Here is a 22,979-nt window from a genome sequence, read left to right as displayed (position 1 = left end):
AGTTTTTGAGACAGGCTCTATGTAGCCATGGTTGTCTTGTAACTCACAGAGACCCACCTGCTTCTGCCTCCCAGAAGCCAGGATGAAAGGTGTGCGCCACCACATCCAGCTACAAATAATTCTTGATACTAATGCAAACTTCTACACAGAAGATCGTTCCCAAACAGGCATCGAGCATCAAGAAGGCACAGAAAGGTAAGATAGGTGGGGCTGCTGACTTATTTGAATAAGAGGAAGAATTCCTGTAGAGCTCACTGGTGACTTAGGGAAAACGTAGCTGTGTCACATGGACTGTGCACACTCACCACTAGAGTTCCAGAAGGCCAGTTGTCAGGTTTCCCAAATGATACAAGTCTCAAAACAACCCAAAGAATCAACAGACACTTGGAAAATACTAATAAACAAAGTTTATGAACTATTACTACAAAGAACTTTAGCAACAAAGACGAGTTTGTGATCCTTGAGTACACGTTTTATTTCTACAGGAAATGTTAATACTTTAGGATATTCTAAATCATGAGCAATTGCATATGCTACATAAACTAGACACAGGTATTTCTTTTTTGTACATTTCAAGTTGGAAGGACATTAGCTTAACATGTGATTATTTTTTTTACTATGAATAGAGAATAATATTTTTTGTTTGGCCCAAAAAAACACTGCCAAAGCAGCTTAGTACTAAAAACAAACTCTGTATAAGAAACTTTTAGATATTAAAGCCAATGAAATTCATTGCTATAATGAACAATGCACTGTCCACTCTCGTTCTCTCGTTCTGACTCAGTGATAGAGGTCAAACAAAGTTAAGGGATGGGTTTTGAGCCGATGAGCTGTCTTGGACACTGCTTGGAGAGGCAGGTGGGGCTTCCTCTCTTGGGCCAGGAGGCAGTAAGTCTCTTGCAGCAGGTTGTGGCAGCGGGTAGTCCTGAGGACCATGAGTTGGAGGTGGTAAACGGGCACCAGGAATAAAATACTCTCTTGGACCAAGTGAACCCGGAGGTCTAAATGGTGCATGTCCTAGTAAAAACTCCCGAGGGTCAACAGGCAGATCCCGTTTCCCAGGCAGAACACCTGGTGCATACTCTCTTATGCCTAGTGGTGGACCCATGCCTGGAACTAGGAAACAAGAGTCATGTAAATACCAAGAAACACATTGAAATGAGCAATCATTCCAAGTACAGTAACATATTTATTAATTTCTCAGCCCTAGAAAGTCAACTGTGGCACCCTGACTTTATGATGAGGCAAAAGAGACTCAGCAAATTGAAATTAGTCTGTGGCCACTGAGCAAAGCACAGGTTTAAACCTGGCTCTGCTTAAGTCCAGGTTTTCTTTTCACTCTGCAATTCTGCATTTCAGAACATCTCTATTCAGAGTAACAGCCATGCCAAGAACAGAGTGAAAACACAGATTCACTATGAAACACACATTCACTGCAACAAAGTTGATAAAGACCTACCACTGTGTCAACCAGAAGTTCATGTGGCCAAAACACACAAAGGAGCTGGACTCAAATTGATCTACATTCACTAGGCTGCTATTGTGTTCTGTGTAACAGCTCTCTTCTGCCTAGTGCCAGGGAGAAGGGATTGTTTAGCTTCCTGTCTATATTCTCTGACCAGTGTCTTATGATTCTATGTGTCTCTGTGACTTACAGGGTTTTATGACATGTGACACCCATCTATTCCATATACAATACGGTGTTCAAATGCACCTGCAGAGGGAACATTGCTGGCTTTCCTTGTCCAGCCATACCCAACTCAGTTTAGGGAGATTACATAGAACCTTTATGTGCTCAGAGGCTTCACAATCGTTACAATGTTCTCAGCTGCATCCTCAATTGTAAAGCTCTATGGTAACAAGTACTTTAGCAAAAAACAGAAAAGATGAGTATGTTTTACAAGTCAATACTGTTCAGATCATCATACCAAATGGTGGAGGAACTGGCCGAGGCCCAAAAGGCCCGATCAGTGGAGGAGGTGGTCCATATCGAGTGGGTGGTGGCACAGGACTTCCCAAAGGGGCACCAAAGAGAGGTGACCCTGGGAATGGAGGGGGCCCTCTGGGAGGCATGTTAACCTGTAGAAAAGAAACAAAGTTTGGAAATGCTTTTACATGGTGCAAAGACTATTAAACTGGCACCTGTCCAAAGAACCGTCAGCCTAACACGCCACCTCACCCCTTGTTGCCAATGACAACTCAGAGGTCAGAAGGATGCTGCAAGCAGTGACTCAGGTTACTGTTTGCTATCTGCTAAGACAGGGAAAAGCCAACTTCTTATAAAGTTGCTTGTCCTCTGGCTTTTCCCAAGAAGTGGTTGTACCACAGGGCATGCCATACACACTGCAATCTGTATCAAAAGAAATGCTCTATCTCTCATCACTGTAACTCCACATGTACATATTAAGAAGACAGAGAACAGAATGAAAATATATTTTGTACACAAGCAGTAATAGCAACCATTCAGGGCAGCCCCAGTCGGTCTTTGGTATATTATCCAAATTCTTGGATCTTTCAGTCTGTGTGACTATCCTCATTTAAACCTGGGCAAGCAAAGGCAAGAAAAGTTGAGCTGATTGTAGGTCATAATACATGTAAGAGGGCAGGCTAGAACTCAGATACCAGGCTCCACTCCATGGCTGTGTCCCTCCTATTCCTCCAAATTGAAGTCTTCAGTGTCTGAAGTCTAGAAAGGCTCTGGGTCTCACCCAGCCTGGCTTGGATAAAGACTTCTCAAGACATGCACATCCCTGGAGCCCCACACTGGACTTCACAGTATTCCCAGCACAGTTTTATGTTTGTAATTACGTAGACAGCTCCAGTAATGACCTTCATTGAATGGCAACACTACACACGACAGAACAGGAATTTCCACACTGTGTTACTGTAGTGCAGAAGGCTAAGCAACTCCAATAGCCACACATGTCACAGGAGTACACACTGCTGTGAACACTGAAAATTACTTGGCCACTGCTGAGGACCAGATCAAGAGGTGGTACACACGTTTCTGTGTGTAAGCAGTCTGCTTTCATATTATTCCAAACACTTGGCCAGGTACACAGATGCAGGGAGTTTCAGAAGCACAGTTCCAAACCTGATGCCTATGAATAGCATGACTTACAGTGAGTCTCTGTCACTCATGGCTTTCAGCACAAAGCACACAGCATAGGTTGTACTGATGATGATGTACTATGTACTAGTAGTTAGAGCAAGTGCTCTAAACTGGTTAGTAATCTCACTCACAGTGAAAAGGACACCAACAAACAAGCACTCTGGCTCAGTGACACTCCAAAGTCAAGGAGTGCTGGAGTGATACTGCCACTCGATAGATGGTGACAAGGTGAAGCTGTGTCATGCTTTTAGAAGCTTCTAAGGACAAACCAAGCAAAACCAAAGCCCACTCTGGCCCTCGATCTCTAAACACTTACTGCTACTGTATGCTCAGCTAAAGGGGTGATGCTGGAACACGAGGGGCCATCAGGATCTTGGGGAACAGTTTGCTTTAAAGGAACCAATAGACAAACAAGAGAGGAAACAGGGACCAGTAGGGAATACTCATCTGCAGAGTGTACCTGGCTCTCATCCATGGCCTTTGTTGGAGAGGAGCTCCCAGAACTGCTGTTCATCATGGGTCCTGGTCCTGGGTCTGCAAGAGGCAGGAGAATGGTTTAGACTCACATGGACTCTGAAAAGAATGAAGGTCCCTCATGGAGTAGGTGCAGAAATTCCTTAGGCCCCTTTACAAGAAACAGAGTGTTTCCCTGATGCCTTTGATGGCCTCTGAGAGTAATTTAAATGCCTTTCAATTGGCTCTAGAGACAGAAACAACAGAGCCCTTGACATGTAGATTTCAGGGGAAATCAGTCTGTTGTGGCTAGGGTTCAACTCTTAACTAAAGAGCAGCACTACAAATAGATCTGCTAGGTGAGGTAACACATGCCTGCAATCCCAAAGAGGGGTCTCAAAACATGAGTCAAATTTACCCAGACTTCAATATTGAAACAAGAGTTACCCTAGTTTCTGTACATTTATTCTAAATTATTTTATAATTGTGGGTATTTTGCATGAATGTGTATCTGTACATCCTGTGTGCAATACTTATGGAGGCCAGGAGAGTGTGTCAGATACCCTGGGACTTGAGTTAAAGGTGGTTGGGAGCTGCCATGTTGGTGGTATGAAGTGTGAACTTAGGTCTTCTGGAAGAGAAGCAAGTGCTGCTAACCACTGAGCCACCTCTCCAGTACTCAGTTCCCTGGGCAGTACTCTGGACCTGGGGAGTTCTCAGTACATTGTGTCTGATGTTTTTCACTAGAATTAAAATGAAAACAAAAATCCCTTCAAACCTATTATTAAAATGTAGCAAAGACTGTACATTTTCCTTTCTTTTTTCTCACAGACCATAATACAAATAGCAAAGTGGTAATGCTTGTGCCACAGCACCGGTCCTTCTCATAACTGTGTTTCTGTGAACTACAGGTACCTGCCATCAGGGTTCAAGAGAGCTAAGGGAACATCCTGTGATCAGCTTGGCTTCAATTCAGATTGATTGACAAGACTGTCTTAAACCAGTTAACACTGGGCATTCCACATTACACTAGTTCCATTGAAGTGAAAAAGAAAAAAAAAAAAAAAAAACTGCCATAGAAAATCAGCCTGTGCTGTAAGAGGAATACTTTCAGCGTGAGGTACACTGCTCCTAGTGACAGTTCAGCCACTCAGCCCAGAAACAGCTGGAGGGAACTTCTGAAATAGGAACTTTGGAAATGGAAAAGTGGTTCAAATGTGGTAATATGTCCTCTGTGCCATCCATAGACTAATGGCTTATTATGGGCTTTTGTAGCCTAGGATGTACAATCCGATGGTGTGGAGGGAAGGCAGTGATGAATGGCTCAGAACTGCCCAGATAACCACACTGTTTCTCTACATCTTTCTGACATTGTTTATCGTATACCACAGGACAACCACAGGGCTTTAGAGGGGAAAAAAATCGCCATTTTCAATTTGGAAAAGAGGAGGAGAGTGTTACTTAGCTTTACTACTTGTCTTCTTAGCTGGTAAAATCTTTACTTTATATATGCCATCTAAACTGAGGTAGTTGAGATCAATTCTGAAAAAGCCTGAAGTGCATACCTGAGACGTTTTCTTAAAAAAAAAATAGCAATAATTTGAAACCATATAAATGTAGTGATTTTGTGTCTTGAAGTTGGTACATATATTCCAGAAGCTGTATTTGCAATTTAGTCTTATTTTATAAGGTTGAAAAATGGCATATGCTCGGGGTGTAAGAGATGGTTCAGAGGTTAAGAGCACATGCTTGTCTTGCAGACCAGGGTTCAGTTCCCACCACCGACATTGTGGCTACAACTGCTCATAACTGTGTTTATAGGGGATCTGGCCCCCTGTTTTGGAATCATGACCAGCAGGCATACATGTCATATATGTGTACATGCAGGAAAAACGCATATGCATACAATAAAAATAATTTAATGACTACACTATCCTGTGGTGTTGTCTTATATAAAATCTTCTGTAATATCAGATTGGGCTAGGCATATTGAACTCTTACTGGAGAACTTACAGGCTCCTCAGGACTTGCTGCATTCAGAGAGCCTGTCTTTGTATACCATGTCTTCAGATGTTGAGGATTTTATTTCTCATTGAAGCTGTTTCTCATTTTTCAAAAGACCCACAAGGATTTAAAATCCCAGCATGCTATGTCCTAGGTTCAATAATGTGACTTCATAGGACTTTAGGGAACACAGGTCACAGTAAACACTTTCCACCTTTTACAGCTTTACATATTACACCTCTTACATAATGTGCAGCTACAGTTACTGTAAATTGATTGAACCAGTTGTTTTACAGACAGGGTAAAATGGATGCAAGAATTAACATAATGCAATACCAGATTCCTAGCTTGGCACCCTGACTTTAAAATGAGGCAAATGAGACTCAGCAAATTGAAATTAGTCTGTGGCCACTGAGCAAAGCACAGGTTTAAACCCGGCTCTGCTTAAGTCCAAGCTTTCTTTTCACTTGCAATTCTGCATTTCAGAACATCTCTATTCAGAGTAACAGCCATGCCAAGAACAGAGTGAAACACAGATTAACTATGAAACACACATTCACTGCAACAAAGTTGGTAAAGACCTATCACTGTGTCAACCTGAAGTTCATGTGGCCAAAACACACAAAGGAGCTGGACTCAAATTGATCTACATTCACTAGGCTGCTATTGTGTTCTGTGTAACAGCTCTCTTCTGCCTAGTGCCAGGGAGAAGGGATTGTTTAGCTTCCTGTCTATATTCTCTGACCAGTGTCTTATACTTCTATGTGTCTCTGTGACTTACAGGGTTTTATGACATGTGACACCCATCTTTTCCATATACAATACAGTGTTCAAATGCACCTGCAGAGGGAACATTGCTGGCTTTCCTTGTCCAGCCATACCCAACTCAGTTTAGGGAGATTACATAGAACCTTTATGTGCTCAGAGGCTTCACAATCGTTACAATGTTCTCAGCTGCATCCTCAATTGTAAAGCTCTATGGTAACAAGTACTTTAGCAAAAAACAGAAAAGATGAGTATGTTTTACAAGTCAATACTGTTCAGATCATCATACCAAATGGTGGAGGAACTGGCCGAGGCCCAAAAGGCCCGATCAGTGGAGGAGGTGGTCCATATCGAGTGGGTGGTGGCACAGGACTTCCCAAAGGGGCACCAAAGAGAGGTGACCCTGGGAATGGAGGGGGCCCTCTGGGAGGCATGTTAACCTGTAGAAAAGAAACAAAGTTTGGAAATGCTTTTACATGGTGCAAAGACTATTAAACTGGCACCTGTCCAAAGAACCGTCAGCCTAACACGCCACCTCACCCCTTGTTGCCAATGACAACTCAGAGGTCAGAAGGATGCTGCAAGCAGTGACTCAGGTTACTGTTTGCTATCTGCTAAGACAGGGAAAAGCCAACTTCTTATAAAGTTGCTTGTCCTCTGGCTTTTCCCAAGAAGTGGTTGTACCACAGGGCATGCCATACACACTGCAATCTGTATCAAAAGAAATGCTCTATCTCTCATCACTGTAACTCCACATGTACATATTAAGAAGACAGAGAACAGAATGAAAATATATTTTGTACACAAGCAGTAATAGCAACCATTCAGGGCAGCCCCAGTCGGTCTTTGGTATATTATCCAAATTCTTGGATCTTTCAGTCTGTGTGACTATCCTCATTTAAACCTGGGCAAGCAAAGGCAAGAAAAGTTGAGCTGATTGTGGGTCATAATACATGTAAGAGGGCAGGCTAGAACTCAGATACCAGGCTCCACTCCATGGCTGTGTCCCTCCTATTCCTCCAAATTGAAGTCTTCAGTGTCTGAAGTCTAGAAAGGCTCTGGGTCTCACCCAGCCTGGCTTGGATAAAGACTTCTCAAGACATGCACATCCCTGGAGCCCCACACTGGACTTCACAGTATTCCCAGCACAGTTTTATGTTTGTAATTACGTAGACAGCTCCAGTAATGACCTTCATTGAATGGCAACACTACACACGACAGAACAGGAATTTCCACACTGTGTTACTGTAGTGCAGAAGGCTAAGCAACTCCAATAGACATACATGTCACAGGAGTACACACTGCTGTGAACACTGAAAATTAACTTGGCCACTGCTGAGGACCAGATCAAGAGGTGGTACACACGTTTCTGTGTTAAGCAGTCTGCTTTCATATTATTCCAAACACTTGGCCAGGTACACAGATGCAGGGGGTTTCAGAAGCACAGTTCCAAACCTGATGCCTATGAATAGCATGACTTACAGTGAGTCTCTGTCACTCATGGCTTTCAGCACAAAGCACACAGCATAGGTTGTACTGATGATGATGTACTATGTACTAGTAGTTAGAGCAAGTGCTCTAAACTGGTTAGTAATCTCACTCACAGTGAAAAGGACACCAACAAACAAGCACTCTGGCTCAGTGACACACCAAAGTCAAGGAGTGCTGGAGTGATACTGCCACTCGATAGATGGTGACAAGGTGAAGCTGTGTCATGCTTTTAGAAGCTTCTAAGGACAAACCAAGCAAAACCAAAGCCCACTCTGGCCCTCGATCTCTAAACACTTACTGCTACTGTATGCTCAGCTAAAGGGGTGATGCTGGAACACGAGGGGCCATCAGGATCTTGGGGAACAGTTTGCTTTAAAGGAACCAATAGACAAACAAGAGAGGAAACAGGGACCAGTAGGGAATACTCATCTGCAGAGTGTACCTGGCTCTCATCCATGGCTTTTGCAGGAGAGGAGCTCCCAGAGCTGCTGTTCATCATGGGTCCTGGACCTGGGTCTGCAAGAGGCCAGAGAATGACTTAGACTCACATGGGCTCTGAGAAGAATGAAGGTCCCGCAGCAGGATGCTCAGAAAGTTCTTAGGCCCCTTACCAGAAGCAGAGTGTTTCCCAGATGTCTCTGATGGCCAACAAGGGCAAGGTAAATGTCTGTCCATCGGCCCTTGAGAGAGAAACAACAGAGTCCTTTCAGGGGGAATCAGTCTGTTGTGGCTAGGGTTCAACTCTTAACTAAAGAGCAGCACTACAAATAGATCTGCTAGGTGAGGTAACACATGCCTGCAATCCCAAAGAGGGGTCTCAAAATATGAGTCACAATTTACACAGACTTCAATATTGAAACAAGAGTTGGCCCAGTTTCTGTACATTTATTTCCAAAATATTTTCCTTTATATGAATGGGTATTTTACCTGCATGCATGTATCTGTACCGCCTGTGTGCAATAAGCCTGTAGGCCAGGAGAGGGTGTTAATTCCCGTGGGACTTGAGTTAAAGGTGGTTGGGAGCTGCCATGTTGGTGGTATGAAGTGTGAACTTAGGTCTTCTGGAAGAGCAGCAAGTGCTGCTAACCACTGAGCCACCTCTCCAGTACTCAGTAACCTGGGCAGTACTCTGGACCTGGGGAGTTCTCAGTACACAGGGCAGTACTCTGGACCTGGGGAGTTCTCAGTACCTTGTGTTTGGTGTTCCTCACTAGACATAAAAAAGCAATCCCTTCAAACCTACTATTATTAAGATGTAACAAAGACTGTACACTGTCCTTTTTCTCACAGACCATAATACAAATAGCAACTTGGAAGCAGGGCATTGGTGGCACATGCCTTTTATCCCAGCACTCGGGAGGCAGAGACAGGCAGATCTCTGTGAGTTTGAGGCCAGCCTGGTCTCTAGAGCAAGTGCCAAGATAGGTGCCAAAGCTACACAGAGAAACCCTGTCTCAAAAAAACAAATAAACAAAAATAATAATAATCAAATAGCAACTTGTTAAGTCTCTGTGCTACAGCACTGGTCCTTCTCATAACTGTTTCTATGAACTACAGGTGCCTGCCATCAGGGTTCAAGAGAGCTAAGGGAAATTCCTGTGATAAACTTGGCTTTAATTCAGACTTGATTGAAAAGACTGTCTTAAACCAGTTAACACTGGGCATTTCACATTACACTAGTTCCATTGAAGTGAAAAAAAAAAAAAAAAACTGCCATAGAAAATCAGCCTGTGCTCTAAGAGAAATGCTTTTGAGGCTGAGGTACACTGCTCCTAGTGACAGTTCAGCCACTCAGCCCAGAAACAGCTGGAGGGAACTACTGAAATAGGAACTTTGGAAATGGAAAAGTGGTTCAAATGTGGTAATATGTCCTCTGTGCCATCCGTAGACTGATGGCTTATTATGGGCTTTTGTAGCCTAGGATTACAATCCGATGGTGTGGAGGGAAGGCAGTGGTGAATGGCTCAGAACTGCCCAGATAACCACACTGTTTCTCTACATCTTTCTGACATTTATCATATACGGCAGGAAAACTACAGGGCTTTAGAGGGGAAAAAACCGCCGTATTCAATTGGAAAAGGGGGGGTAGGGTGTTACTTAGCTTTACTATTTGTCTTCTTAGCTGATAAAATCTTTACTTTCTATGTCATCTAAACTTAGGTAGCTGAGATAGTGGAGGTAGGTTATCAACTCTGAAAAAGCCTATACTACATTGGTGAGATCCTATCTCAAAAAAATAAAAAAGGAACAATGTGTGACTATATGAATGTATTGATTTTGGGTCCTGAGGTTGGTAGATACGTTCCAGAAGCTGTATTTGTAATTTAGTTTTTTTTTTATAAGAATAAAAAATAGCATATGCTAGGGGTGTAAAAGGTGGTTTAGGGATTAGGAGCACTGGCTGTTCTTGCAGAGGACCAGGGTTCAGTTCCCACCACCCACATTGCGGCTCACAACTGCCTATAACTCTCATTATAGGGGATCATGAGCGCCAGGCATACATGTGGTATACGTACATACATGCAGGCAAAACACATATGCATAGAATAAAAAATAATTTTTAATGACCTACACTATTCTGTGGTGTTTTCTTATATAAAATCTTCTGAAATTTCAGATTGGGCTAGGCATATCTAACTCTTACTGGAGAATTTACAGGCTACCTCAGAACTTACTGCATTCAGAGAGCCTGTCTTTGTATACCATGTCTTCAGATGTTGAGGATTTTATTTCTCATTGAAGCTGTTTCTCATTTTTCGAAAGACCCACGTGGCTTTAAAATCCCAGCCTACTATGCCCTAGATTTCAGTATCATGACTTCACAGGACTTTAGGGAACACAGTGTCACAATAAGCAGTTTCCACCTTTTACAGCTTTACATGTTACAGCTCTTACATAATGTGCAGCTACAATTACTATATATTGTCTGAACCAGTTGTTTTAAAGACACTGTAAAAGGGATACAGGACTTTACATGATGCAATACCAGTTCCTAGACTTAAACCTGGTTTATAAATAAAAGCACCACTATTTGAATATTAATTTTTCATTAGTATCTATCAAAGAATTAAGCTAGGCAAGGTGACTCAAGCCTGAAATTCCAGCCTCTTGGGAGATGAAACAGGAGGATCACTGAGAGTCTGAGGCCAGGCTGGGCTACACTATGAGACCCAATCTCAAAACAACTGAAGACATAGTTAAGTTTTCTAGTTTGCAATCATTCTTCCTCATGACACCTTCCTGATTCTTGCTTGTCATATTCCTTGAAACTCAGCTGCAAGGTGATGTGAGAGAGAACAGAATGTCTATTTCTAAAAAGAAATGATCTTACAGTCATGGCATGTGATTTTGATCTTTTACGAACCCTTAGTACAAAAATGGTTTTAAAAGCAACAAAACATGAGGTGAAAAAATTGTAATTTAATTTTTCCCTCCACATTTTAAGGCGTGTGTGTGTGTGTGTGTGTGTGTGTGTGTGTGTGTGTGTGTGTGTGTGTGTGTAGGGCAGAGGACAACTACTGGGAGTTGGTTCTCTTCATGTGTGGCTCCAGGGATAAAACTAAAGCTGCCAGGCTTGGCAGTAAGTGCCTTTACTAGATGGGCCATATTGCTGGTCCGAATAATTTTTTTCCTCTTAGTTTTTGAGACAGGCTCTATGTAGCCGTGGTTGTCTTGTAACTCACAGAGACCCACCTGCTTCTGCCTCCCAGAAGCCAGGATGAAAGGTGTGCGCCACCACATCCAGCTACAAATAATTCTTGATACTAATGCAAACTTCTACACAGAAGATCGTTCCCAAACAGGCATCGAGCATCAAGAAGGCACAGAAAGGTAAGATAGGTGGGGCTGCTGACTTATTTGAATAAGAGGAAGAATTCCTGTAGAGCTCACTGGTGACTTAGGGAAAACGTAGCTGTGTCACATGGACTGTGCACACTCACCACTAGAGTTCCAGAAGGCCAGTTGTCAGGTTTCCCAAATGATACAAGTCTCAAAACAACCCAAAGAATCAACAGACACTTGGAAAATACTAATAAACAAAGTTTATGAACTATTACTACAAAGAACTTTAGCAACAAAGACGAGTTTGTGATCCTTGAGTACACGTTTTTAGCGTAACAGTCTTTGAGACACAGACAGATGGAGCTGTGAACACCTCGCTCTGTATCAACTGGCACACACTAGACCAAGGCAATGGAAATACATGTTCCTAAAGCATTTCCACAGGAAATGTTCATACTTTAGGATATTCTAAATCATTGAGCAATTACATATGCTACATCAACTAGACACAGGTATTTCTTTATTGCACATTTCAAAGTTGGAAGGACATTAGCTTAAGATATGATTTTTTTTTACTTAGAATAGAGAATAATATTTTTTTGTTTGGCTCAAAAATGCACACTGCCAAGGCAGCTTAGTACTAAAAACAAACGCTGTATAAGAAACTTTTAGGTTTTGAAGCCAATGAAATTCTTGATGTTATGAACAATGTACTGTCCAATCTTTCCCTCTCACTCAGATAGAGGTCAAACAAAGTTAAGGGATGGGTTTTGAAGCCGGTGAACTGTCTTGGACACTGCTTGGAGAGGCAGGTGGGGCTTCCTCTCTTGGGCCAGGAGGCAGTAAGTCTCTTGCAGCAGGTTGTGGCAGCGGGTAGTCCTGAGGACCATGAGTTGGAGGTGGTAAACGGGCACCAGGAATAAAATACTCTCTTGGACCAAGTGAACCCGGAGGTCTAAATGGTGCATGTCCTAGTAAAAACTCCCGAGGGTCAACAGGCAGATCCCGTTTCCCAGGCAGAACACCTGGTGCATACTCTCTTATGCCTAGTGGTGGACCCATGCCTGGAACTAGGAAACAAGAGTCATGTAAATACCAAGAAACACATTGAAATGAGCAATCATTCCAAGTACAGTAACATATTTATTAATTTCTCAGCCCTAGAAAGTCAACTGTGGCACCCTGACTTTATGATGAGGCAAAAGAGACTCAGCAAATTGAAATTAGTCTGTGGCCACTGAGCAAAGCACAGGTTTAAACCTGGCTCTGCTTAAGTCCAGGTTTTCTTTTCACTCTGCAATTCTGCATTTCAGAACATCTCTATTCAGAGTAACAGCCATGCCAAGAACAGAGTGAAAACACAGATTCATTATGAAACACACATTCACTGCAACAAAGTTGATAAAGACCTACCACTGTGTCAACCAGAAGTTCATGTGGCCAAAACACACAAAGGAGCTGGACTCAAATTGATCTACATTCACTAGGCTGCTATTGTGTTCTGTGTAACAGCTCTCTTCTGCCTAGTGCCAGGGAGAAGGGATTGTTTAGCTTCCTGTCTATATTCTCTGACCAGTGTCTTATGATTCTATGTGTCTCTGTGACTTACAGGGTTTTATGACATGTGACACCCATCTTTTCCATATACAATACGGTGTTCAAATGCACCTGCAGAGGGAACATTGCTGGCTTTCCTTGTCAGCCATACCCAACTCAGTTTAGGGAGATTACATAGAACCTTTATGTGCTCAGAGGCTTCACAATCGTTACAATGTTCTCAGCTGCATCCTCAATTGTAAAGCTCTATGGTAACAAGTACTTTAGCAAGGAATAGAAAAGATGAGTATGTTTTACAAGTCAATACTGTTCAGATCATCATACCAAATGGTGGAGGAACTGGCCGAGGCCCAAAAGGCCCGATCAGTGGAGGAGGTGGTCCATATCGAGTGGGTGGTGGCACAGGACTTCCCAAAGGGGCACCAAAGAGAGGCGCCCCTGGGAATGGAGGGGGCCCTCTGGGAGGCATGTTAACCTGTAGAAAAGAAACAAAGTTTGGAAATGCTTTTACATGGTGCAAAGACTATTTATTAAACTGGCACCTGTCCAAAGAACCGTCAGCCTAACACGCCACCTCACCCCTTGTTGCCAATGACAACTCAGAGGTCAGAAGGATGCTGCAAGCAGTGACTCAGGTTACTGTTTGCTATCTGCACAAGACAGGGAAAAGCCAACTTCTTATGAAGTTGACTGTCTTCTGGCTTTTCCCAAGAAGTGGTTGTACCACAGGGCATGCCATACACACTGCAATCCGTATCAAAAGAAATGCTCTATCTCTCATCACTGTAACTCCACATGTACATATTAAGAAGACAGAGAACAGAATGAAAATATATTTTGTACACAAGCAGTAATAGTAACCATTCAGGGCAGCCTCAGTAGGTCTTTGGTATATTATCCAAATTCTTGGATCTTTCCGTCTGTGTGACTATCCTCATTTAAACCTGGGCAAGCAAAGGCAAGAAAAGTTGAGCTGCATGTAAGAGGGCAGGCTAGAACTCAGATACCAGGCTCCACTCCAAGGCTGTGTCCCTCCTATTCCTCCAAATTGAAGTCTTCAGTGTCTGAAGTCTAGAAAGGCCTCTGGGTCTCACCCAGCCTGGCTTGGATAAAGACTTCTCAAGACATGCACATCCCTGGAGCCCCACACTGGACTTCACAGTATTCCCAGCACAGTTTTATGTTTGTAATTACGTAGACAGCTCCAGTAATGACCTTCATTGAATGGCAACACTACACACGACAGAACAGGAATTTCCACACTGTGTTACTGTAGTGCAGAAGGCTAAGCAACTCCAATAGCCACACATGTCACAGGAGTACACACTGCTGTGAACACTGAAAATTACTTGGCCACTGCTGAGGACCAGATCAAGAGGTGGTACACACGTTTCTGTGTGTAAGCAGTCTGCTTTCATATTATTCCAAACACTTGGCCAGGTACACAGATGCAGGGGGTTTCAGAAGCACAGTTCCAAACCTGATGCCTATGAATAGTATGACTTACAGTGAGTCTCTGTCACTCATGGCTTTCAGCACAAAGCACACAGCATAGGTTGTACTGATGATGATGTACTATGTACTAGTAGTTAGAGCAAGTGCTCTAAACTGGTTAGTAATCTCACTCACAGTGAAAAGGACACCAACAAACAACCACTCTGGCTCAGTGGCACTCCAAAGTCAAGGAGTGCTGGAGTGATACTGCCACTCGATAGATGGTGACAAGGTGAAGCTGTGTCATGCTTTTAGAAGCTTCTAAGGACAAACCAAGCAAAACCAAAGCCCACTCTGGCCCTCGATCTCTAAACACTTACTGCTACTGTATGCTCAGCTAAAGGGGTGATGCTGGAACATGAGGGGCCATCAGGATCTTTTGGAACAGTTTGCTTTTAAAGAAACAAATAGACAAATAAACAAGAGAGGAAGCAGGTACCAGTAGGAAATACTCATCTGCAGAGCGTACCTTGTTCTCATCCGTGGCCTTTGCTGGAGAGGAGCTCCGGGAGTTGCTGTTCATCATGGGTCCTGGTCCTGGGTCTGCAAGAGGCCAGAGAATGAATTAGACTCACATGGGTTCTGAAAAGAATGAAGGTCCCACATGCAGAAAGTCCTTAGGCCCCTTACCAGAAGCAGAGTTTTTCCCAGATGCCTCTGATGGCCACCGAGGACGAGGTAAATGCCTGTCCAATGACCCTGGGAAAGAAACAACAGAGCCCTTGACATGTAGTTTTCAGGGGGAATCAGTCTGTTGTGGCTAGGGTTCAACTCTTAACTAAAGAGCAGCACTACAAATAGATCTGCTAGGTGAGGTAACACATGCCTGCAATCCCAAAGAGGGGTCTCAAAATATGAGTCACAATTTACACAGACTTCAATATTGAAGCAGAAGTTGCCCCAGTTTCTGTAAATTTATTTCTAGATTATTTTCCTTTATTTTATGGGCATTTTGCCTGTATGTATGTGTCTGTTCCACCTGTGTTCAGTATGCATAGAGGTTAGGAGAGTGTGTCAGATACCCTGGGACTTGAGTTAAAGGTGGTTGGGAGCTGCCATGTTGGTGGTATGAAGTGTGAACTTAGGTCTTCTGGAAGAGTAGCAAGTGCTGCTAACCACTGAGCCACCTCTCCAGCCCCAAGACTGCCTTGGTTTTAAAGATAACCAATGGACTTTGTAGTAAGAATATTGTTCTGTAGCTTGAATCTCTGACAGCAGTGTACTGGTTACATCTCTGAGTCTGACTTCTAACCTTTCTTAGCGTCACAGACAGAATTTAAACTTCAGTTAAATTTCAAAGTACAAATTATTCTTACAAAGCAAAGCAGGTGCCTCTAGAAGGCTATACATCTTTCTGTCCTATGGCAGCGCTTACAGTGACCCCCTTCTGTTCAGGGACAGCTCTGAATTCTAACGGAAGAACCCCTTCACCTCCTGACAGAGACCCCTTCTGTTCAGGGACAGATCTGAATTCTAAGGGAAGAACCCCTTCACCTCCTGCAGTACAGAGGGCTAGGTACACCAGTGCTCACCACATTCACTTCTAGGCATGTCTCTTCGACTGAGTGTGGCAGAAAGAGGTCTCCCAGGTGGCTCTGCTGGTGGGGGAGGGGAGCATTCACCAGCACTCACAGGGGATGGGCCAAAAGAACCATTCTGGCTCAGACCTGAAGACAGCAATGCCTTGTTACCACTCTGTGACAGCCCCTTCCCTCCAGGAAGCTCAGGAGTCTTTCTAGGGTATCATCCCTATTACAGAAGTCAAGTTTTATTTCCACACATTCCACACCAAAATCCTGCTGCCTTGTACAAAGTGCTTCCTACCTCTTCGGGGAGGATTTTGTGTATTCGGTCTTCCTGGCATTGGTTTTATGATCACAGGTTCATCTTGACTCAATACCATCTTTTGGGTCAGTTCCAATAATCTTGAATATTGAGAAAGAATGGACTTAAAATGAAATAGCAATCAAATCCTTATTACATACCAGCTAGCATACAAACACTGTAAAAGCACTGAAAAATGGGTTTCAAAACTCCATACTTGTGCCTTAAGTTGGCAGCCTCTCTCTTCTCCTCTGCCAAGGATCTCTCTGCAGCACGAGCTTTGAGCTGTAGGAGAGAAAGGCATTGTGATCAGATGTGGCAGTCTGTGCACAAAAAGAAAAAAAAAAAAGAAAAATCCTTACCCAGTTTTCATGAGCTTTCTTCTCATGAGCAGCAATCTGAAAAGACAACACACCAAATACATGTTCAGGCTCTTTATAATGTCCATTTTAACATATATTAGCTTTCAAAAACAATCTGCAACTAATGTAGGCCAATATAGTTTTTACCTGGCTTTTAAATGATCGTTCTGTTTTATGTAATTCTTCTTCCATTTCTTCAATTCTCCGCCTAAGAATTATACTCAGCATTATCACTTAAAACACAACTGGATAAAATTGGCAACAATCCAACAAAGTTCCCTTGACTCTGAACAGCTACAGTTTTAAAGATGTTACCAGACATACAAAAACATGTTTTATATAAATTTACTCAAAAGTACAGCATAATCAAACAAACACATTAATTTTCCTGTCATTTCATGGCTAGATAGTCTTAGATTATCATTTCCTTAATGGTCTTCAATATATTCTCAAAAAATCCCACTATGAATATCTGCTTCTATACAACTACACAACTTTTTTTTCTTGTATCAATAAAAAATTAAACAGGCTAACGACTACTGATCTATCAAATGGTACAATTACTGCAATGATTTTTGAAGTCACATAGCCAACTGTGTTCTTTAAAGACTGACTCTAAAATAGCGGTTCTCAACCTATGGGTTAAGACCCCTTTGGCAAACCTCTACCTTCAGAAACACATTATAATCCATAAGAGTAGTAAAGTTACAGTTATGAAGTAGCAAGAAAGTAATTTTATGGTTGGGGTCGCCACAGCATGAGGAGCTGCATTAAAGGGTGGCAGTCTTAGGAAGGTTGAGAACCATTGCTCTAATATATAAAACTCCTTCCCATCATGATTCCTCAGCCATCTGCAGGAAACAAGGGCCTCTACCGTCCTTCAATCTGCAAGCTAAGTAAATATGTGTTAGCCCTTTACATTTCTTTTTCCCTCTGTGAATGGATGAATGGATGAATGAATGAATGAATGAATGAATGAATGAACTTAGTTTCTATGCTGCTTTCTACTACATAACGGTTGTAGAAACGAAGCACAACCCTGTATGAGGCCCCTGTCCCTGTGCAGAGCTTGAACTTACTTGTAAGTTTTGACTTCCTCTGCAGCCGAAACCACCTTTTCATCTGCAGCTGACAGCCGCTGCTCTTTGTTTTGCCGCTCATACTCTTCTTGACTCAGTTTCCTAGGATAAGCCAGTTATTAAGTCAATGTCTCTCCTTATAATGTCAGCTCTCTGTCACTTCCTATCCTCTGGTTTTGGTTTGTTTTTGAGACAGTCTTTCTCTGTGTAGTCCTGGCTGTCCTGGAACTCATTCTGTAGACCAGGCTGGCCTTGAACGTGGAGATCTGCATGCCTTTGCTTTGGGGATTAAATATGTGTGCTTTCCTGTCCTGTGGGAAACAGCAATGTAATTCAACTAAAGCAGGGGCAAATGCTTTTTTCTGCCCTGTGTGTTTAAAATATTAAATACTTTTTTAGGTTGTCCTAGAACTACTGGATAAAAGCCAGGCGTGGAGGTGCACACCTATAACCCAGCCCAGCAGGGGGAGGCAGAGACAGGCAGATCCCTGAAGCTCATTGGCCAGACAGCCTAGAAGAATAGATGCTCTTCTAGTCAATAAGAGATATGTCTCAAAAAATAATATAGGTAGACATCAAAGGAGGAAAAGACAGCCAACTATGACCTCTGACCTCCACACACCTGTGCACGTGTGCTTACCCCATCAGTACATGTAGTGCACATATATAGAAAACCAGCATCTAATACAAGCATGCACACACACACACACACACACACACACACACACACACACACACACACACTCACGCATACTCACAACACACACATTCACACATGCACACATACTCACAATACACACACACACACACACACACACACACACACACACACACACACACGGGAAACAAAGCACTAAGGAGAAGCCAAGTCCCTGTTACTTATAAAGTGGAGAAACTGTGCATGAACTTTAGACAAGGTGGGGCTGCACGGCTAGGAGTGGGACCTTACTTCTGCAGAGCCATCTCCTTTTGCTGGTAGAGCTCATTCAGGATCTCCACTTTCTGCTTCAGAGTTTTGCACTCATCTTCTAGCTCAGCTTTAGCAGTCTGCAGCGAGTTTCGGTCACCTTCCAATTTCTTGATTTGGTCTGTAAGGGATACAAAGGTTTTCCCTGTGTGTGCAGAGGCTTGAGAGAGAGGACTGGGGTGAGGGGGGCAGTTCTGAGAAGTGAGAAGCACAAATGCTAGGACCTATTTATCTTTTTAGTCAAATTTTAAATCATTCTAATATAATAGCAATTTTGTGTCTAGAAGAACCTACCTTCCAGGTTACATCTAGTGGACATTGACGCGCTTATCTTAAGTTGTAAAAGTTTTAGATCCTCTTCAACTATTGAGACTGCAGTTTGTGTCTAAAAATTACAGAAGAAAGAGTGAGTCTTAAAAGTGAGCCATAGGAAGGACTCCTGGATGCTTCTGGGACTACAAACAGGACGATACCCGAGACACGTCCATCATCTCCTTCATTCTGTTTTTCATCTTCTCACTTCTGTCACCTACAAGAGAAAAGGCTTCAGTTGCTTTCTCTTCCTTGCCTTGTAATGACATTTCCATGATTTCCCTCAGACAATGATCATATCCAAACAGTGGAATGAAAATAAAACCAACTAAGAGACCTGATTAACTGATTTAGAATTGAAAATGTAGATGCACAAAGTTGATTACCAGTTTGTTCAATAAAAAACATCATCCTGCACAAAGAAATCCTGTCTCGGAAAAAAAAAATGTCATCCTTGCTCCAAGGCCTTTGTTCTCCCTTGAATCTGCTGCTGGGTGTGATTTAAAGCACCCGCAGTGACAAGGAGCAGTTGCTATGCAACTGGGAGACATGGGAGACAGTTCTTCATCAGTTAACATGCTGGCCTCTAGCATCCGATGATGCAACTCTAGCTTCTTACCCCACAGCTTTAGCTGTGATTCGAGTCACCTCAGTTAAGAGCAGAGCTACAGAGACCACTCGACAAAGGATGAGGCAGTGTTTTAATACTTAGAGGCCTGAAATGACTGAAGCAGCTCTACTGTCCATGTCAGGGTCCTTTGCATGCCTACATTATACTACACCTGAGTAACCCACCTGGCCCAACACAGACTTAAACATCTACAAGTCCAGTGGTGTGAGCCCATAGCCAGAAAGCTTGCCACAGCTGAAAAGCAGCCTCAGTGAACTGAAATTCAGGTCAAGAGGGCAAAACAGGCCCAACTGCTCAGAGACAGATCTTACCTCCCACTTCTCCATTGGCCAACTCATCTGACTCATCTCCTCCTTGATTCTGATCCTCAGACTCAAGTTCACACTCTAACCGATTCACCTGTGTGATGCACTTAGTCAAAGCCTAGAAAAGAAGCAAATGGTGTAAAAGCCTCTTGATTCTAAACCAGCAGAATTCACAGGGTTAAGTGTGTACTCATGAGGATAAACTTACATTAATATTGCTATCTTTGTGAGTAAGAGCTACTTCTAAGTCCTTCTGGGCCCTCTTGATTGTCTTGATTTGTTCAGTGAGCTCAGCATTCGATTTACCCCACTCTTCAATCTGCTGCTGCAACTGAAAAGTCAAAAAATATGAATTCCTATGGTACAGGGGTGTGTACAGGAGACATCTGATATGTGAGTTGGGGTTAGGAAGACACGTCTCTCCTTGGCATGTCACTAGGAGCTAAAGTATCAGTAAAGAAAAGGGGTGAATGGTTCCAACCCTCAGAGATGCAGGAAGAACATCGGTTTGATCAGGGAGGTTGACCAGATGACTTCAGCCTTCAGGACATGATACTAATTCAACTTAATCACTTCCAGGATGAATGGCTGGGCACATCTCAGGCTCCCAAGTCCAGACTCTGATCATATAACCTCCTCTGGGTCAGTAAGGAAATAACTAGTCAAAGACTGGTATAAAATACCATCTCATATAAAAATAGTTCAACAAATGACTGGCATTTGACAAGAATAAAATAAACCCCCTGAGTGCTGCCATGAATTGTACAGAAAACTCACAACACAGACATTTGCTCAATCTGAGAAGCACGGTTTCTACTTCCCAACCCCCAGCCTGAGTACTCCTTTCCTTAAAACAGGTCTAAGAGAAGATACTGAAAGGACATGCTATCTCCCATTAGGTGAACTTGCCTTACCTGCTCTTTCTTTTTCTTAAGCCTGGCATTTTCTTCTCGGACCCGATGGCATTCAGATTTTACATTCTCTTCACTAAGCTTGGCTTCATTAAGGGCAATTTGAACCTAATGTGAAACACTCCCAGTTAGTAAATAAATTGCAAAAGGAAAACGTTATATTTTCTCAAGCACATATCATTCGAGTTTCATCTTTTACATGTTTTAGCACACATCAAACTTTTGTTCAACCAGACTAAGACAATGCTATTACTCGTGTGTAGGACACACAGGCAGCCTCACCTCTGAAAGTTCCGACGCATTCATTGAAATGACATCCTTCAACTTCTCAATAGTCTTCTTGTTTTCCATTACCTGACCCATGAAAGCAGAGCACAGAGCCTCAGGTCTCAGCAGAGTCACTAGTGCGCACACATGCTACCTTCATTTGCTCTCTATTGCTGTGATAAACTGTGGCCAAGAGCAACTTGGGGAGGAAAGGGTTTATTTCTGCTTACAGCTTACAGTCCACCATCTAAGAAAGTCAGACCAGGAGCCTGGAGGCAGGAACTGATGCAGAGGCCATAGAAGAACACTGCTTACTAGTTTGCTTTCCATGGCTTACTCAGCTCACTTTCTTGTAGTTCCTAGGACCACCAGATCAGAGGTAGCTCTGCCTATAGGGAGCTGGGCTCTCCCTCATCAATCATCAATTAGTAAACTGTAGCACAGGCTTCCTCAACAGGCCAATCTGATGAGGGCTTTTTCTCAACTGAACTTCTCTGTTGACATAAAACTAGACAACACACACACTAAAGGAAGAAACATTAATAAGCATATCGCTTAACAGCCTATGTTTTTGGTAAAAGTAAGGAATCCAATTTTGGCCTGGGGAGGGTCAATGCAATAATAATCCAAGCTTCTTAGTTATGAGATAATACAGCATCTGACCACATAAAAAGATGAAAGAAAATAAAACATCTTTCAACTAAAACTTAAAAAAAAAATTCTCTGCCTAGCCAAGCCTGCTAATATACCCTATTTAAGAGGCTGGGGCAAAAGGATCATGAGTTCGAGGCCTGTCTTGGCTACAGATAGGGTTCAAAGCCAGCATGGGCAACTTAGTAGAGACTGTCTCAAAATTAAAAAATAAAAAGGGGTAGTGCTGTGGCTCAACGTTAGAATACCCACTTATCCTGGGTTCGACACTAAGGTCAGAATCCCAGAGTGGGGTGGGGGTGGGGGTGGGGGAGTCCATTGCCTATACTGAAAACAGTAGGATTTGGAGGAAAATAGATAAATCTCATAAGAAGAATTCCAAAGATTTTATAAAGACACCACCAGCTCCTCAAGGAGGTGGAAGATGTAATTCCTCCCTCTAACTGTGAGCCATACATAATGTTCTCCAAAGAATACAGTAAATGAAGAGAGAACTGTGGCTACTGTTTCTTTAGCTGGGTGATTAGCTCAGCTGGGGTAGAGATGAGAGGTCTATTTTCTCTGCAACTGCTATATGAAACTGAAATAAGTTTATTGCAATGAGACTTGAACCATTCAATGAGGCTAGAATTCCTAGCTGCTCCACCTGTTCTAGAAAGCACAGCTAAACTATTGGCAATCACCCAGCGATGAGAACAAAGGTGCTCTTCCTATGCCCATAAGAATAACTTGTTGGGTTACAAGTTAAAATTCTCCAAGATAAGCCACAGTAGGTTCAACTTCCCTGACTCCTATTTTCGATTAAGTTAGCAGCAAGGACAGTGCTGCCCTCATTACAGAAGCACTCCATCACCAGTTAGCAGCTAAGCTTACCAAGTCCTGATCCTTGGTGCTCTGTTCTCTTTCAGATTCTAACATAAGATGAAGACTTTTGGCCTTGTCACCCAGAATTTTATTAGTTTCTTCAAGTACCTTGATTTTATCCTTAACAAAAACAAAGACACTGAGATT

General features: G+C 42.8%; 2 protein-coding genes across 6 annotated transcripts in view; both read right to left on the bottom strand.

The window, feature by feature from the left end:
• Window positions 1–387: 387 nt before the first annotated feature.
• On the bottom strand, window positions 388–8,515 carry LOC103163900 (transport and Golgi organization protein 1 homolog). The gene is made up of 6 exons (XM_027419037.2): window positions 8,437–8,515; window positions 8,268–8,341; window positions 6,624–6,774; window positions 3,573–3,646; window positions 1,929–2,079; window positions 388–1,116 (listed from the first exon to the last, which is right to left on the bottom strand). Exons 1-6 carry the CDS (start codon window positions 8,498–8,500, stop codon window positions 794–796), a joined length of 837 nt encoding a protein of 278 aa, XP_027274838.1. The 5' UTR covers window positions 8,501–8,515; the 3' UTR covers window positions 388–793.
• A 3,333-nt stretch (window positions 8,516–11,848) lies between these two features.
• Window positions 11,849–22,979, bottom strand: part of Mia3 (MIA SH3 domain ER export factor 3) — a 38,824-nt gene continuing 27,693 nt past the window's right edge. For 2 of the 5 annotated variants that reach the window (XM_027418770.2, XM_027418771.2), the window contains 19 exons: window positions 22,842–22,952; window positions 21,333–21,404; window positions 21,054–21,158; window positions 20,348–20,470; window positions 20,146–20,257; window positions 19,365–19,420; window positions 19,186–19,276; window positions 18,874–19,012; window positions 17,925–18,026; window positions 16,993–17,053; window positions 16,846–16,881; window positions 16,701–16,768; window positions 16,484–16,584; window positions 16,192–16,326; window positions 15,290–15,358; window positions 15,129–15,202; window positions 14,980–15,051; window positions 13,490–13,640; window positions 11,849–12,678 (listed from right to left, as the gene is read on the bottom strand). In XM_027418770.2, the coding sequence (XP_027274571.1) occupies window positions 12,365–12,678; window positions 13,490–13,640; window positions 14,980–15,051; window positions 15,129–15,202; window positions 15,290–15,358; window positions 16,192–16,326; window positions 16,484–16,584; window positions 16,701–16,768; window positions 16,846–16,881; window positions 16,993–17,053; window positions 17,925–18,026; window positions 18,874–19,012; window positions 19,186–19,276; window positions 19,365–19,420; window positions 20,146–20,257; window positions 20,348–20,470; window positions 21,054–21,158; window positions 21,333–21,404; window positions 22,842–22,952 (1,992 nt within the window). In that variant the 3' untranslated portion in view covers window positions 11,849–12,364. The remainder of the gene's footprint in view (window positions 12,679–13,489; window positions 13,641–14,979; window positions 15,052–15,128; window positions 15,203–15,289; window positions 15,359–16,191; window positions 16,327–16,483; window positions 16,585–16,700; window positions 16,769–16,845; window positions 16,882–16,992; window positions 17,054–17,924; window positions 18,027–18,873; window positions 19,013–19,185; window positions 19,277–19,364; window positions 19,421–20,145; window positions 20,258–20,347; window positions 20,471–21,053; window positions 21,159–21,332; window positions 21,405–22,841; window positions 22,953–22,979) is intronic. The other 3 variants (XM_027418767.2, XM_027418769.2, XM_027418768.2) reach the window with 3 other exon arrangements.

The sequence above is a fragment of the Cricetulus griseus genome, chromosome 5 (genome assembly GCF_003668045.3).
Source record: "Cricetulus griseus strain 17A/GY chromosome 5, alternate assembly CriGri-PICRH-1.0, whole genome shotgun sequence".
Classification (NCBI taxonomy): Eukaryota; Metazoa; Chordata; class Mammalia; order Rodentia; family Cricetidae; genus Cricetulus; species Cricetulus griseus.
The sequence above is the reverse complement of the archived record's forward strand: the minus strand, read 5'-3'. Positions and strand labels throughout refer to the sequence as shown.

Excerpts from the sequence above, each read along its gene's own strand:
- LOC103163900 (XM_027419037.2), bottom strand. The coding sequence starts at position 8,500 with ATGGACAGACATTTACCTTGCCCTTGTTGGCCATCAGAGACATCTGGG. Across the intron at positions 6,775-8,267 it reads AAGCCATGGATGAGAGCCAG|GTTAACATGCCTCCCAGAGG; the intron begins GTACACTCTGCA and ends TCTTTTCTACAG. Across the intron at positions 2,080-3,572 it reads AGGCCATGGATGAGAGCCAG|GTTAACATGCCTCCCAGAGG; the intron begins GTACACTCTGCA and ends TCTTTTCTACAG.